This window comes from Peromyscus maniculatus, chromosome 5 (assembly GCF_049852395.1).
Source record: "Peromyscus maniculatus bairdii isolate BWxNUB_F1_BW_parent chromosome 5, HU_Pman_BW_mat_3.1, whole genome shotgun sequence".
In the NCBI taxonomy this organism is placed as follows: domain Eukaryota; kingdom Metazoa; phylum Chordata; class Mammalia; order Rodentia; family Cricetidae; genus Peromyscus; species Peromyscus maniculatus.
In genome coordinates, this window is record NC_134856.1 from 73230073 (window position 1) to 73246000 (window position 15928).

General features: G+C 42.7%; 1 protein-coding gene and 1 long non-coding RNA gene across 4 annotated transcripts in view; one reads left to right on the forward strand and one right to left on the reverse strand.

Annotated features, from left to right (window-relative positions):
* The window catches only part of Spag6 (sperm associated antigen 6), a 57067-nt gene that overhangs the window by 17617 nt on the left and 23522 nt on the right, over positions 1–15928 (reverse strand). For all 3 annotated transcript variants that reach the window (XM_076572620.1, XM_042278046.2, XM_042278047.2), the window contains 3 exons: positions 2671–2876; positions 1650–1823; positions 358–510 (listed from right to left, as the gene is read on the reverse strand). In XM_076572620.1, the coding sequence (XP_076428735.1) occupies positions 358–510; positions 1650–1823; positions 2671–2876 (533 nt within the window). The remainder of the gene's footprint in view (positions 1–357; positions 511–1649; positions 1824–2670; positions 2877–15928) is intronic.
* On the forward strand, positions 1709–11270 carry LOC121829505 (uncharacterized). The gene is made up of 3 exons (XR_006072405.2): positions 1709–1842; positions 2688–2901; positions 3689–11270. It is a non-coding gene; the product is annotated as an uncharacterized LOC121829505 (long non-coding RNA).

The following is a 15928-nucleotide window of genomic DNA, read 5'->3' on the forward strand; positions in this document are numbered from 1 at the left end:
GGCAAGTCATTTAAATGATGTTTTTAACTATAGTGTGCTTTTGCATGGATGCACAATTAATCCTTCAAGATATAATATATATATATATATATATATATATATAATATTTAAAGACAGTAATGTTCAAAAGGAGTTGATATTAGATGTGGAAAGCTGTACTTTTTCCGTAACTCACACCTTTTGTCGGGGATCCCCCTGGAAAACAAACCAATCAACACTGACATTAGCAGTAAAACAAGCGAATGCATTTAGACAATTCTTTCACTGTGTGCAGCTATGTTTTCTATTTGGTGCCAGTCTGTGGTTGTCTTGGAATATCCTACCACAGTATCTAGGAGGAACGAGGCAAGCACCGACCTTGGAAATGATCACTGCCATGGCCAGGTTCTCGGAATGGGCAGCCACGTAACCGAGCATCATGATGCCAGGCAGCCGTATGTTCCCTCTGCAGGTTTCCATGCAGTCGATCACGGCAGCCACACCTCCTGCATTGACAATCAGCTGTGAAAGCTGAAAGAAACGGAAAAGGCCCCAGATAGCACAAAATGGTCTTTAAATATGATTTGGCCACTTTATATAGGACTTCAAAATACCTGGTAAAATTGAAATACCATCCAAAGAGATTACTTGCATTTATTAAGGAAATGTTCAAGTATAATAATCCCGTTATTTCAAAAGCTCAACTATTTATAGTAGAAAAGTTTGTTCTGTGGTTTAAAAAATTACACAACTTTTATCCCTCTTGTAAAGAATTTCAAAATTCCTCACATAGACTCTAAGCTGAGGGCTAATTCACACCTGGCTAACTACAGAAGTGCCCAATCCCAACGTCTTAGTATAAAGATGAATCAATGTCCAAAGACATCAGACTTAACGTCTGACTAATTACCCCACACACTAACGGTGATTACTAGCTGGGTTCTTCCATTCTTGACAAGTCTCAACTACATATAGATGTTGGGTAAAATAAGAGCGAAGATTTTAACATGTAATGAAATGAAAACAGATTAGTCAAAATACACACAGGAAAAGTCGTCTCAACCTCAAAATCGACACAGGCGTGCTTTGCCTCTCTTTCTTTTACATCTAAAAACTCAGAGCAGAAAATCATATTACAGCAGCTAGCTATCAGAGTGTCACAGTAGGCCAGGAGCCTCTGTGGCCTGTCCCAGCCTACAGATGCAATATCATTCCCAGTGCTGCCAGCTGCCATAAAATGATAAGGACGACAGGGGTTCATAGTCCCCACAATCTAGAAATGGAAAGCTAGCAATGATTAGAAACTGGATTTCAAACTCGAATGTCATTAATACAATTCAGTGGTTCTCAAATGGAGGTGATTTTGTACCCTAGAGAACGTCTGACAATGTGTGGAGTCGGTTTTATTGCCACGATTTGTGGGGGAGGGGCAGTGACGCCATCAAGTGGGCAGAGCCCAGGAACCCTGGTGAACACACACTCTACCATGTGCAGACAGACACATCATCCAAAATATCTGCGGGGCTGAGGGTGTGGAGCAATGGCCTAGTTAGAGGGCAAGCCTGGAGCAAGCCTCAGACCTCATCAACAAATTGGCGTTTTATTTAAAAAACTGGAACTAAGTGTAACTGCCCCCGCCCCCCCAGATTGCTTTGTTTGTTTGTCTTTACCTCGGGTGTGTGCTTTGCGATCTCTCTAATTAAAGTGCACGCGTTTTTCTTGACATATTCATCTTTGTCCTTCAGACAGGTAAGGACCACCGGGAAAATCTCCGCTTCAACGACCATCTCTGCCAGGTCCACAGAGTGCTTTGCGATGTGGCTGAGAGCTGAAAGGACCTGGTGCTGATAAGCAGAAAAACAGGTGAGTAAAACAAAGCACTATTTGGAGTCTACTCGTCCACCTCGGTGTTCAGATGTAGCGTAAACAGCTTTATAATATTCGAATTTCTTCATGAGAAAAAAAGAGCTGCATAGATATTGAGCGCAATCTAAGATTTCTGAGCATTGAGACTTTCACATATTAGTCACAAACTCAAATTTTTAGATTTCCCCAGTAATTCTCTATTGAGTACTTTAAGACCTTTTACAGGTAATTAAAATGTGGGACCTTTAGGTAAAAAAAAAAAATCACTTCTTAATTACACAGTATACATAATTTATGATATGTGTGGTGTGTAATACAATAACAAGCCGAATTAATGTCTTTATCACATGATATTGATACCATCTCAAAGAAATTCCCATCACTTAGCTAATATTAACAATTAATGTTAGTTGTATAATTGGTTAATTTAAAAAGCTAACAGAGGACTAATAAATGTGAAAATTTCATAAGAAATTCAAATATTCTAGTGGTGGGCTAGAAAATCTTTAGGTCCTTATACTAGTCAAAGGCTCTCCTAATTAGTTATTTTGGTCAGGCCAATGCCTTATTTTAGTTGTTAATGTTAATACTAATGCTACGTGGAGTCTTCAGTATTGCACATAGATTTCCAAATAACCTCTTAAATGTGACACTCAAAGCATTATTTCCATTGCTTAAAAGACCCAAGACACGATATATTTGTATCTGCTTCCAACGGTATTTGCTAATTGTTTTCCTCTGTAACATTCGTCTGTACACATCTTCATGTTCTTGGATTGTAAGAACCCTGGCTGTCTGTTGTCTCTTGACCTCCGTTTTAAATACCTTCAATTTTTCATCAGGGTTGAGGATCATCTGGGCTAAGTGAGCAATAGCTCCGACATCCACCACCGTCTGTGCTAACTCTGGAGAATGCTTTGAAATGTCACTGAGGGCTGAGGCAGCAATCCTTTTCAAAGCAATTTCTGGCTCCTGGATACAGAGCACTAAAAGAGGAACGGCTCCCGCATCCACCACAGCTTGTGACAGTTCTGTGGGTCCAAGAAAAGTAATTAAGTGAGTATGGGTGACTGACCCTTGTGCAAGCTATCTTTCACCCTGACAGACAGAGCAAAGAAAAGAGGGAGGGTGCACTCCACTCCCCGACATCTGCATTTCAAATCAGCCTTTCTGGTTTCATAAACCATGTGGACCAATCCCGAGCTGAAAAGAACACAGGTCAATAGATGGACCTCCATTTACATGAACACATTTGAGGTAGATTAGGCTGAAATGGCTTGTTATACTTTTTTTTTTTTTTTTTTTTTTTTTTAAGAGAGTAAGCAGATGTCAGCTGTTTAAGCTCTGGCAATTCTGCACTTCTCAATAGGCAAACGTTTTATGCATGGTTTACAATAACAGAGAAAATTAAAGTACCAAAAATTTACCAACCACACTAATTAGGCAGTATTTTGTTCTATTTACATGAGTAAACATTAGCATGAATCATGGACCCATAATGTCGATTTTTAAATTCCTTTCATTTTCTAATACTTCAAAAAGATTTTTTAAAATATTTTATACAAAAAAATTTTATACAAAGTAAAAGACTGTCTTTTCATTGTATGCTAAAACACTTTAAAAATGAGGTTTAAAACTTATCAACATACTTTTATATATAAGTATTAATATAGATAATTTAGATATATCTATATCTATATAGATAATATAGATAATTTAGATAAGGAAATAAATTTATATTACCATGTTATACAGAGGGCAAACAAATATCTTTTGAATATGCATATTGATTTACTTGTATGTCCAAAAATAGCAGCTATAAAATAATAATTTTACATTTCAGAGAATGAAAGACATTGAAGCAGACCCTTATAATACACATGCAGTAAATGGCATTTGAGAAGCAGGAAGCTCTGTCCAGTACCACATTCTACTCCTGATGCATGTGTGGCCTCATGGAGTCACACACACCATTTCTCCAACTTCTTCCTCCCTCCCAAATTACATCTGTATTTCCCCATATTTCTGTTGCCTTAGATATAAATAAGTGTCTTAATTGTCGAGCTAAAATAGCTATTTACCATGTCACTTTAGTCTTTAATTTGAAGAAAATACTTAATTTTTCAAAAGATTGGTAATACTACATTTTCTATTGTTAGCAAATACAGGTTAGTGTCTATAATTTGTTTTCCTCAAATTATCATAATTGAAGTCTCAATAATATATAAACATTTTATTAATTCTTTCATTAAACAAGTATTAATGGAAGGTTATCATGTACCAGGGTCATTAAGTTCTGGAGCCTGTGACAAATTAACACTACATTCATTAGCAAATGTTTGAATTAAAAAAAAATCTGGTGTGTAATATATAAAAGTGAAGTTTAGATGCCATCTCAAAAACCTGGGGAAATAAGAGGGATTTTTGTTTTTTATTTTGTTTTGTTTTTTTACAAACGTAATATCAGAAAGACTTGGGTACCACACAACAATGTAGCAGGTCCCTCAGAAGTATCTGCTGCGCCATCCACCGGAAGATGGCCAGGACAGCAGGCGCAGAAGGCAATCCCTGTTTCTCTCTCTCTCTCTCTCTCACACACACACACACACACACACACTCTTTCAAGGGAAAGAGAAGAGATACAAAGTTCAGTGTGTGCCGTTTCTAAATTCAACGCTCAATATTCCTGTTAATTAACAGGCTCCTGAGAGATTCAAACCAACCCAAATCATACAGGTGTTATATGGTAATATCAGTTTTATATGTGCCCATTGGAATGTAAAGGACAAGATGGTAAATACTGCCAACTTGACACCCAGGAGGCAGACCTCCAGGCACACTTGTGAGGGACTGACTGTGTAGATTAAGGTTAGCCTCTAAGAGTGTCTGAGAAGGATTGTCTAATAAGTTCATTGATGTGGGGAGACCTATTGTGGACAATACCATTCTCTGAGCCGGGACCCCGGGCTCTGTAAGACTGAGACTGCAAACTGAGCACTACCATGGATGACTTCATTCATTCCTCTCTGCTCTTGACTATGGATGCAACGTGACCAGTTCTTTCAAGTCCCTCCCACTGGGATGTCCCTGCCCTGACGGGCTGAAACCTGGAATTGTGACAAACCCTATCTCCCTCACAGCATTTTTCACAGCTGCAGGAAAGAAACTGAGACAATTGGCCAAACATTTATCTACAGAAAGTAGAAAGATGAATTCACTTCAGGGCTTTCACTCTCATACAGTTTCCAGGAGTAAAGAGCACACAATGAACTTCAACTCTTTAAAGGAAATATTAAACCATCTCCAGCTAAATAAATAAGTCATTAATAACAAAAATTTAAGGTTCTTTCTCTAAGACACCTATTTTATAATGTGCATACATTTTCTCATGGACCGGTTGTTGGAGTAACAAATGCTCCCCCACCCAAGTGCTGAACCATTAATAATAAAACACACGTCCTGAAATGCTGCCTCGCTCCACTTTATGCTGCTCTGCAACAGAGCAGTGTTGTTAGGTGTCAGGAGGCTGGGAGCGTCCCTGGAAAAAGATTTGCAATACGGTGATGAAATTTCCAAGGACCTGCACTAGGCCCAGCGACTCTGTGCTTAGATCCTCCCATCCTTTACATCAGTCAATGTATATGGTCCAACGATGCTGGGATCTGCCCTTGAATGCCACATGGTGTTCCTTGAAAATAATATGACCTATGACCTTCCCACCTGCAGTCTCTATTAGCTGTTCTTCCCCAGGTGAGGACACATTAGCCTGGGAATGTGGTACATATCCTGCCTTCAACCCTACTCTCTTTTCAATGGTGTCTCTCCCTTCTTTTCTCAATTACTGCTTCCTAGCATGTCAAGCTAGTGACCACTGGTGCACACCCAGCATACTTGTCAGTGAGGGCATGGGCTTGGGAGTCCATCTTGACCAAAAGGACCTAAGCTGAAGTCTACTTGAGTCTTTATAAAGAGCTTTTCTGCAATAGACTAAGATTCACAATAGCAACAGCGCTATTTTTTCACCGGGTACGGGCATGTCTGCAAATGACATCTGGCAAGCTTACCCCCATCTTGTGGAAGACATCATCAATATTTTGAAGATGGTTGAGTACAAAAATGAAAAACATCTGGGTCCTCCATGACACTGTTCAGCTTGGAACTGCCATGACTCTGAACTTTATGTCACCTGACATAATTTTTTTTTTAAAGTTCTTATTGCTTAAGTCACTATGGTCGATATTCTGTAACCTACAGCTAGAAACACGCAGATACAATTCTTTTCTGTCCTGTGCTTGCTGTATGTCCATATGTCCACATCTTCCTTCACTTGCTAAGGATTCAGAGTGTGCTTCCTGCTGGCTGGAAACTTGGCTAGACTTGGAGGAAGTAAACAGAGTAAAAGCGTGTTCTAGACTAGAACTGGATCCAGGTGACTGCAGGAACAGACCCCACACGCACAGAGCAGAACCAGGCCTTGGTCTGTGGTGCATTCCAGGAAATGTGTGCAGGGGCTTCATTCCAGGAAGTGCTTCCCATCTGCTGCCTTCTCCCCCTACCCTTTGCATTTCTACTCTACACAAAGGGCGACAGAAACCGAACATCCAGAAAATTCTGCACATCTAAACTTCTCCAAAGAAAAATCTCGGGGAGCTGGCTATTTTGGTGTGTGTGTGTGTGTGTGTGTGTGTGTGTGTGTGTGTGTGTGTGTGTGTGTGTTTTGCTTGCACTTAGGTCAGTGCACGGTAACCATGCCCTGTGATCACAGAGGCCAGAAGAGGGTGTCAGATCCCTTGAGACTGGAGTCACCAATGGTTGTGAGCCACCATGCGGTTGCTAGGACTCAAACCCAAGTCCTCTGGAAGAGCAGTCAGTGCCCTTAACCACTGAGCCATCTTTCCACAGGGAGCTCATTTTAAAACTGTTTAGAAGCCAGCTTTTGGATGTTCAATTAGCATGCTTATGAAAGCAGTGATTGGTACGTACACAGATACTCACTGAAAGCTGTTTCAGAAATAAATAGAGTAGGTCAGGTGTGGTGGTGCATGCCTTTAACCCCAGCACTCAGGAGGCAGATGTAGGCAAGTTCTGTGAAGTCCATGCTAGCCTGGTCTACACAGTGAGTTCCAGGTCAATCAGGGCTACATAGTAGGACTTTGTCTCAAAAAACAATAGCAATACAGAATGCAAAAACCTGACACTCACTTTACAACCAAGTTTTTATCTGTGCAAAATTTCCTTGAAAATATATCACTAACTGTGGGAACAAGGGTAACCAGTTTTCAAAGATAAATTACCCAATCTTCTGACAGATTTGTAGTTCCTGACTCAGAAAAAGCAACACAGTCCATCAGAAAAATCAAAATATTTAAACCACATATTGTAAAGACTATTCAAAGACCGGTTCAAAGCAGTACTCACTTTCACCTGCAGGTCCTCAGAGCTCACTGTCCATCACTGAAGGAAGTCAGGACAGAACCCAAACAGGGCAGGAGCCTGAAGGCAGGAGCTGATGCAGAGGCCATGGAGGAGTTTTGTACTTAATGGCTTGCTCAGCCCGCTTTCTTATAGAACCCAGGACCACCAGCCCAGGGATAGCACCGCCCACAATGGGCTGGGCCCTCCCCCATCAATCACTAATTAAGAAAATGCCCTGTAGCTGAATCTTATGAAGGCATTTTCTCAGGTGAGGGTCCCTCCTTTCAGATGGCTCTAGTTGTGTCAAGGTGACGTAACAGCAGTCAGCCCAGGACCCTCATTTCGAATCTTTAATGGTGTGTGTTTAACTTAGAAAGAGGCTGTTCTTCCCTGCCAGCCTTCATGAACCAGAAGATGCTCTCTCTGAAGGCAGCTGTCGGGGAAAGGGCATCAGAGGTCTGACTTACCCATCTGTGAACCACTGGGCTTTGCCCTAAACCCTCAATCTTACTTCTTAATTGTGCATTAAGAAGTTGTCTGTTAAGATCAAAGTGAGTGAAGTCAAGCCTGCAGGGCCCAGGAAAGAAACTAAATAAAGCCTGAAGAAGTAAGGCGAACAGGACCCTTCGGAGCAGCGGAGAAGGGGAAGGCCTCTATCTACAACAGACAGCAGTTCCCAGCCGGAGCCCTGCGTGGCCGTGCTGGAGTACAGGCATGCTGTTGTTAGAGCCTCGCAAACGTGAAGCTCCCCGGCCTTTAAGGGCTGGCAACTTTCTTTTTGAAAAGAACTCTGTGTGAGACAACGCAGTGCGGGCCAAATCAAACACGTCCACCTGGGAGCCGGCTTCCGACCCAACCACCGGTGTACAGCCTCGGGCTGAACTCTAAAGCCCTCTTAAAGGACCCACGCAGGGGCTCTCTTGATATGGAAACGCGCTGCTCTTTCTCCCTTGCGTTCTTACAGGCATGGTCAGGGCTCTCCTAGAGGAAGGCCCTCTACAGTGCCGGCGGAAGGGGAAATGGGCAACACGCCGAAGGGGCGGGGCTCCCATAACACAGATGTGGCTGCTGCTTCTGCTTATAACCATAGAGGAGAATGTGAGCAAGAGGAAGTGACTCTGGGGACTCATACACGGTACACCAAATGAAGAGGCCTTCCAAAATGAAAAAAATAGAAGGAAAAGTATATGTGTGTGTGTGTTCTAGCATACAAATTCAGCAATTCCTCTGGAAACCTAATTTCTTTAACTTTACTTATTTTTATTTTATTTCTAAGCCCTGCAAAGTTATATTTCAACCTGTTTCCTTATAAAAATACAAGAAGTCATAATCCAGTTCCTTATGCCCTATTTCGGTTTAAAAATTGGCTGGCTGGTTTTTGCTTTAGTCATAAAAATAAACTACACCACTGTATCACTTCTAAACTTTCCTTTATTTGTTTGTTTATTCTGAGTCAGGCTAGTGGCCTCAATCTCATTATGTTGTTGAGGGTGACCTTCAATTTCTGATTCTCCTGCTTGGGTCTGGGGAGTGTCAGGATTGCATATCACTTTACACAGAGCTGGAGGTCCACACTCTGCATGTGCTAGGCAAGCATTCTGCTAACTGAACTACATCCCCAGCCCAATTAAAACTTTAAAAAAGATATAGAAACACATTGAGAACATCATCTTACATTAATAATAATCTGACATCCCATTCAACCAGTTGCTCATAATTAGGTGAAACTACAATTAAAAAACAAACAAACAAGCTTCAGTACCAAAGCTTCAGTATGGATTTAACAACAGCTCTTCCAAAGCAAAATTCATTTAGTTTTGGTCTAGCCCAGCTGCTTACCATTGGTTTGGTTATCTACTACTGTGTAATAAAATCACACCAAACTTAGAAACCTAAAGCAGTTACTTCCTAGTGGTCTCTGTTAGACAGAAATGAGGAAATGGCTTAGCCAAGGGCCTTGGGTCTTTCACCAGGCTACAATCAAGGGGTCAGTCTGGGCTGGGTGGCTGTTCTAGTCATCTGAAATGCACTTCAAGTGTTCTCGTGAGTCTTGGGAGAAACCTGCCCTTTCCAGTATGTGGACTTCCCGATAGGCCCAGGAGGGTGTCTAATGAGTGATCCAGAACACACGATCCAGCACAAACCCTGCAGTCTGTCAGAACCAAACTTGGAAGTTACAAGACATCGCTTCTGTTCGGGGAAGGGACCACACAGGATGTGCACAGTAGGAAGCAGACATCACTGGGCTGGCTCCCACAGCACCCTGTTCTTCACCAACACAGCTGAAAGATGCAACATCCTTAGCCAAAAATCCCTCGATTTGGCTATAATTTTGAGCTGATTGCTTGACATTTCAATTTGCAGATAGAAATGAGAAAAGCATGGAGAGGAAATTTCCGTGTATTATGAAAATGCTTCATGTGATTTTTTTCTTTCTCCTCCCACATACAAGTGTCATTGTCTTTCCCTCATCCCTATTTCACATCCCTCTACTAGATGCTCATAGTCCTTGGTCTAGCCCTAACATATGAATTGAATGGTAGATTTAGGGGGTAACATAAACATACATTTGTTTCCAAGGCAAAATGATTCTGGCGCCTTTAAAAACTCAAGTGAGTCAAACAGGCCACTGATCTGCAGATAATGGGGCTTTAGTTAGAAATTACAGTCAGCTGGTTGGACAGAGCAGGCAGCGCTTCCACAGGCTTCTATGAAAAGAGGCTCAAAGATGTGGGAAAGTCAAGAAATGGAGACCAAGGAACAGAAAGCAAAGACAATGAAACCTGGCTCTGGCCTGAGTGACAATGGGTAGGAGGAGCTTGGAAGCATCCTGAGCCCACCCCAGCTCCCACCTTAGCCTTGAGAGCATCCTGAGCCCACCCCAGCTCCCACCTTAGCCTCTGACTCTCCACAGCTGAGACCCAGCAAAGCCAAGCTACTGAGCAGGTCTACAGTGCCTCAGCAAAAAAGAAACCAACCGAGTGAAGTAAGTGGACCCAGAGCTTTACAAACTATGCGTTTCCTATCTAGAAGCCTTGTTATGTCTTCCACTTGCTTGGTAGTGCTTTGCACCCATAGTTGGGATTTCACTTAGCCTACAATGTTAAAAACAAGAATCCTCCTGCCGGGAAAGCCACCGTTTGTTACTCAGACTTTACTGGTATCCCTTTTGCTTCAGCCCAGTGCTAGGTAAGGTCCCTGCCTTCTAGAAACTCAGTAGGATGGAGAAGGCTGTCCAGCCCAAGGTCACAAAGTTCTGATGGAATTCTCTATGGAAACAGGCCAAGGAGGGAGGCCCCTGAAAGGCAAACAAAAATAAGACCCTGGAGATTAAAAGGTCACACCAGATGCCAGGTGTGATGGCGCACACCTTTGATCTCAGCGTGCAGGAGGCAGAGGCAGGGGGATCTTCGTGTGTTCAAGGTCTGACTAGTCTGCAATTAGTGCCAAGACTACACAGAGAGACCCTATCTTAGAACAAACAACAACAAAGTCACACCAGGCTCTTAGAAAAGGTCTCTGTTCACGAGTTTCTGCTGTGCCTCCCTCCCCTGAGTGACTCCTGGAAGTCCCCTGGGCTTCACCGTCTATTTTTAATTCTGGAAGTGGATCTAACCTAACATTTTTTAAAAGACTTATCTTCTTAAGTGTGTGTGCAGGTATCTGTGTGGGTAAGTGTTACGTGAATCCACGAAAGTCTGTCAAAGGGTATCAAGGGTATATTGAGATATAAAATGGGGAGAAATACACTCTCGGATACAGACAAAGTAAACAACCATAGCTCTCCTCTGTTCTGCCCAGGGGGTGAATGGAACTAGCCATCCAGTCTCCGACCGCCCTGAGAGAGAAAGAGAGAGAGAGAGAGAGAGAGAGAGAGAGAGAGAGAGAGAGAGAGAGAGAGAGAGACACCACCCCCTCCTCAGTTTTAAGCAGTCATCTACCCAGAAAAAAACCACACCTCTATCAACGTTTTTGGCGAAGCAAATTCCCACAAGTGCAGGTAAGTGCAGGTGCCCATGGAGTTACAGTGGTGTCATCCCTGGAGCTGGGGTTACAGCGGGTGTCATCCCTGGAGCTGGGATTACAGCGGTATCATCCCTGGAGCTGGGGTTACAGCGGTGTCATCCCTGGAGCTGGGGTTACAGCGGTGTCATCCCTGGAGCTGGGGTTACAGCGGGTCTGAGCCACCTGACAGTGGCATTAGGAGCTGAACTCAGGTCCTCTGCAAGAGCAGGATGTGCTCTTAACCACTGAGCCATCTCTCCAGCTCCTTGCCTAGCATCTTTAATGTTTTTGAAATCACATTGGGTAAACATTGCCATTATTTCCTCAGCCAGTATAATAGTACTTGGCTCTAAGGAAAAATTAATTTTAAAAAATGCAGGAATAATGGGCTTTTATAATATTAAGTGAGGTCATACAATCTGAGAAATGGTGTGGAACCTAGGCAATAATATATGTACATATGTAAATAAATGTACATGTAGGCACGATATAACATATAGAAAAGGAGAGAAGAAAGGCTAAATGTGAATGGTGAGGAAGGACAGAACGTGGGTTATGAAAAGGGATATAAAGCTAACCGTTTTTCTAGTTCTGATTCCATCACAGATTTTTTGTTTGAAGTGGTAGATAAGAGCTAAGATATATTTGATACTTAAAGTAAAAAAAAAAAAAAAAAAAACTCTCTGTGTAGCCCTGGCTGTCTTGGAACTCACTCAGTAGACCAAGCTGGCTTAGAACTCAGAGATCTGCCTGCCTCCCAAGTGCTAGGATGAAAGGCCCGAGTTCTTAATAACAACAACAAAATAAAAATAAAAAACAAAGAACAAAAATTACAAGAATTTAGACATACAAGAAAATCACAGTTACCGGCATGCGCACTAATGACTAGCAAAGTAACTGCCCAGTGGAACACGGGTCTAACTAGAACGACATTTTAACACACTTGGCCTCTGCTCCCGCAAAACACACAAGAGAGGTTTGTTTTCCACTTTCCCTAACACCTGGGTCATCAGAAAGGAATCTGGGGAAATAAGTGTCATATATTTGGTAAAATATATATAAAATCTCATGACCCTCTAAGACTCACTTTTCTTGGTGTACTACAAGCACTCCAAGATTAAATAAATTTATATATTAAAATAGAAAGCAAAAATGTTACAGAAATCGGCATTATTGTCTGCAGTCACCAGTCTATGGGGCTTTGTTTTTGTTGTTGAGATGGGGGTGTTCACTCTGTTGCTTGGGCTGTTCTCAAACTCACCGGATGACCCCCCACCTCCCCAGTTCCTGAGACAGTATAAGTGGCTGCTTATCTACTCTTACGTTATTAGTACAACATCACTAATACTTGTCTCCAATACTGATCGTTAAAATTTTCACTTTTAAAAGTTAATTACTTCAAAAATTGTTAAGTAGATTTAGGCAGTTTCTTCATAAATAAGTATGTGGTTTTAAAATTGATTGTCGCCTCCTAGGCCATTTTACCCTCTTTGTGCCACTGATATTTGCACATTAAGGGAGATGAATATTTATAAAAATTCTAAATTTTAAAGCCTTCTCCTTTCTCATTTCATTATTCTACATAATTAAGATTTCTTCTACATGCTACTCTAAAGAGCAGCTGTAATGTAGCAAATGTTTGTGTGGTGTCCACAGTGGCCAGGCCTGAGAGGAAGGCCCCAGGCTGCAGAAGCTCCATCTCAGGGCTGAGCTGCACATAAATCAGGCCTGAAGAGGAAGAGCGCACATGTGGAAGCCAGGCCCTGGCAATCAGAGGCAGAGGAGTCTGACGTCATGAGGAGCTCGACCTGAAAGGACAGTCTTTCCTCACACAGAGGAGGGGCTGAGAAGCTGCTGGTTGTCCGAGTCCCATCGGAAGCTGCTGCTGACAGAGGCACCTTCCTCGGCTTGACCCTGGCACAGAATCAGGCTTAAGTTGTACACTGTCTGGTCAAATGTTCTCCTCACTGACCTTGAGTCCAACCACAGCTTACTACCAAAAGACAGCCTGGCTTTTAACTAAAGCTCTCGACACCTGACACTTGTTTTTGAGCCCAGGCATAGAGAGGTTCCCTCAAAACCCCAAGCTGTTTCTCGCCTTTCCTTCAGTTTGAGCTTTTATTTAGGCTTCCCATGGCACTGAGAGGTTCAGCTTGGGAGGCTGGGGACAGGGCTCCTCTCTGTGCCCGCTGCCCATTGCCCAGGGGCTACAATCCCACAGTCCTTTTTACCTCATCCCTCATGCTTCTGGTCAGACACTTATCTCCAAAAGCAAGACCAGGCCCTGAAAATCAAGGCAGACTTGTTAAGTAACTGACCTGTTTGCAAAGTGGGAAAAATTAGGAAGGAAGGAAAAAAGACTATTCTAAAAAAAAGGGCTAACCTCCGACCTCCAATCTCCTCCTCCTCTTGCCCTTAAGTATACCTCCTTTGGCATTTCACTTAAGGTCTAAAACATTTTAAACCATCGAGTGCCTTAGCGTGGATAGTAAGAAAAGGACAATGAATGGATATTTTCAAGTAATCTGATAAGTTCCACTTTTAGGGACATTGGGAAATAAACCAGTTATTTGGGGGTAAATATTCACTGTCTTTGATTTGGCTGTTCCTGGTGACTTCTGTGGAACTGGACAGTAGTTCCTTTTCCTTCTGAGAAATTGACACAGTAATCTCTTTGAGGAGTATCTGGGCCCTAGGCCCCTAACTTCTCTGAAATATTAACTTAGAGTGGGAGTTCTACACGGGATCTAGGACATGGAAAGAAAGTGGAATGTGATCCCTAAGTGGGATCCTGCTTGTGAACTACAGTAATATCTCCCAGATGGGGCAAAAAAGGAAGGCAGGCAGGACATCCATGGCACATGCCCACCAGTGTGTGCCTGTTCCGGCTCAGAGCTTATGTGTGCTCGTCAGACTGGCTCACCACACTGTGGACCAGTCCTCTGACTTATCAGAACCCACCAGATCCAACTGGGAAGCTTTTGACTTCTGACTGAAAACACCGAGTTCTCTCAACACGGTATATGACAGGCCGACAACTTATCAACTCCAGACACTATGGGATGGAAATGAACTTGAATATGGATCTTTCTAAACACGACAAGAGTGTTCTTTTCTAACTGAAGTTTCCCGCCGCCCTATTTCTATTCTGTTGCTAGTGCTGTCCCAATTTTAAGACCCAAATTCAACCTGAGGGAGCCTCGGCCTGCTTCTGCGGGTTTCCTCCAGTACTGCCAGGAAGTGGTCAGCCCAGCTCTACGTGCAGCGGCTAACACGGACTTGGAATAGACAGATTTAGAACCCGACTCTGATGCCACCGTTCACATCATCCCAGGCCTCTTCTGTAAGCCACACTTTTCTCAGCAGACAGAGAGAGAAGCACCTCAGGGCAGCTGCAAGCAACACGAGATAATGGAGCAGAACTGCAGGGCAGAGGCAGCCTCGGCAGGACGGCTCCCCACCCAGCAGCGGCCCTTCTCTACACACTGGAAAATCTAGACGCGAAAAGAGGCATCTTTAATCTACCAGCTTGGTCATGCAACTCGCATTTTATAATCTACATCCATAGGAAAGCTCATTTTACAGTACTGTAACCATAATATATGACTTTCTCCTTTTTAGTATTTGATTACTTTTCCTCGTTAACATGTAAGGACTCTAATTACCTTTTACTTTGTTGCATGAGATTTCATTAACTGGATTACTATAATTTAACCATTCAAGTTCTGTCAAATATTTGAGGCATTTGGTACTATAAATAGTGTTATAATAACATTTCCACAAATGCAGCTTTTCCCTTCTGTGACAGCCTTCCTTCAGGACTCATTTCCAAAGCAGGTGTTTGGGGTGAGCCTGAGTTCTCCCCTGACTTCCACTAATTTTGACAAACTACTCTCCATTAGTTTGTACAATTTGAACCTCCTCCTCCAACCTCATAAATGTCATTCTGTTTTACTTTACTTTTTTAAGATTCAAGCTTTACTATGTCGCATAGGGTGGCCTCAGACTTTCATTCTTCCATCCTCCACACCTGACTAAAAACCACCAGTGTTATAATGTCCTTTCCAGTATTTCACACTGACATCAGCATCTTGTGTTCACCAGGTACATGCCACGCACTGACTGGAGCTCTTGGCTTCTAATTTCACCGCCCTCATTACAAACCTCGAAAATAACTGTTAGCTTCCCTCTGTTCAGATGAGGGTGTTCAAGTTCAGAAGTTCCCAAGCTGCGGCTGAGGTCACACAGCAGCGAAGTGTACTAGACTGGAATGCAGACCCTACCCCAGGGCTGTCCTGCCCTGTGCCTCCTCCCCATCAGCAGATGGCGGCTATCCCGTTTGAATGTGCGGTTTGCTGATTCCCAGCAAAGCTCATCGTTCTCAGATGCCATTCGTCATTTGTTCTTTAGCAACTTCTACAGAGAGATGGGGTGAGCCCCACACATCATTTACCCATCATGTGTCTGCACATCCTCCTCCCAGGAGACCCCATCCCATCTTGTTGATTGCACCAAGATGTCAGTTTATAGAAGAACGTTGCCTTACTTACTTCCTCCTCCTTCCTGCTGACATAAGGGAACAAAACGTTTTCTGTAACTTTATATCATTTTTTCACATCATTCATTCATGTGATTTGGCTCTTTGATTGGCTTGGAATGTCCT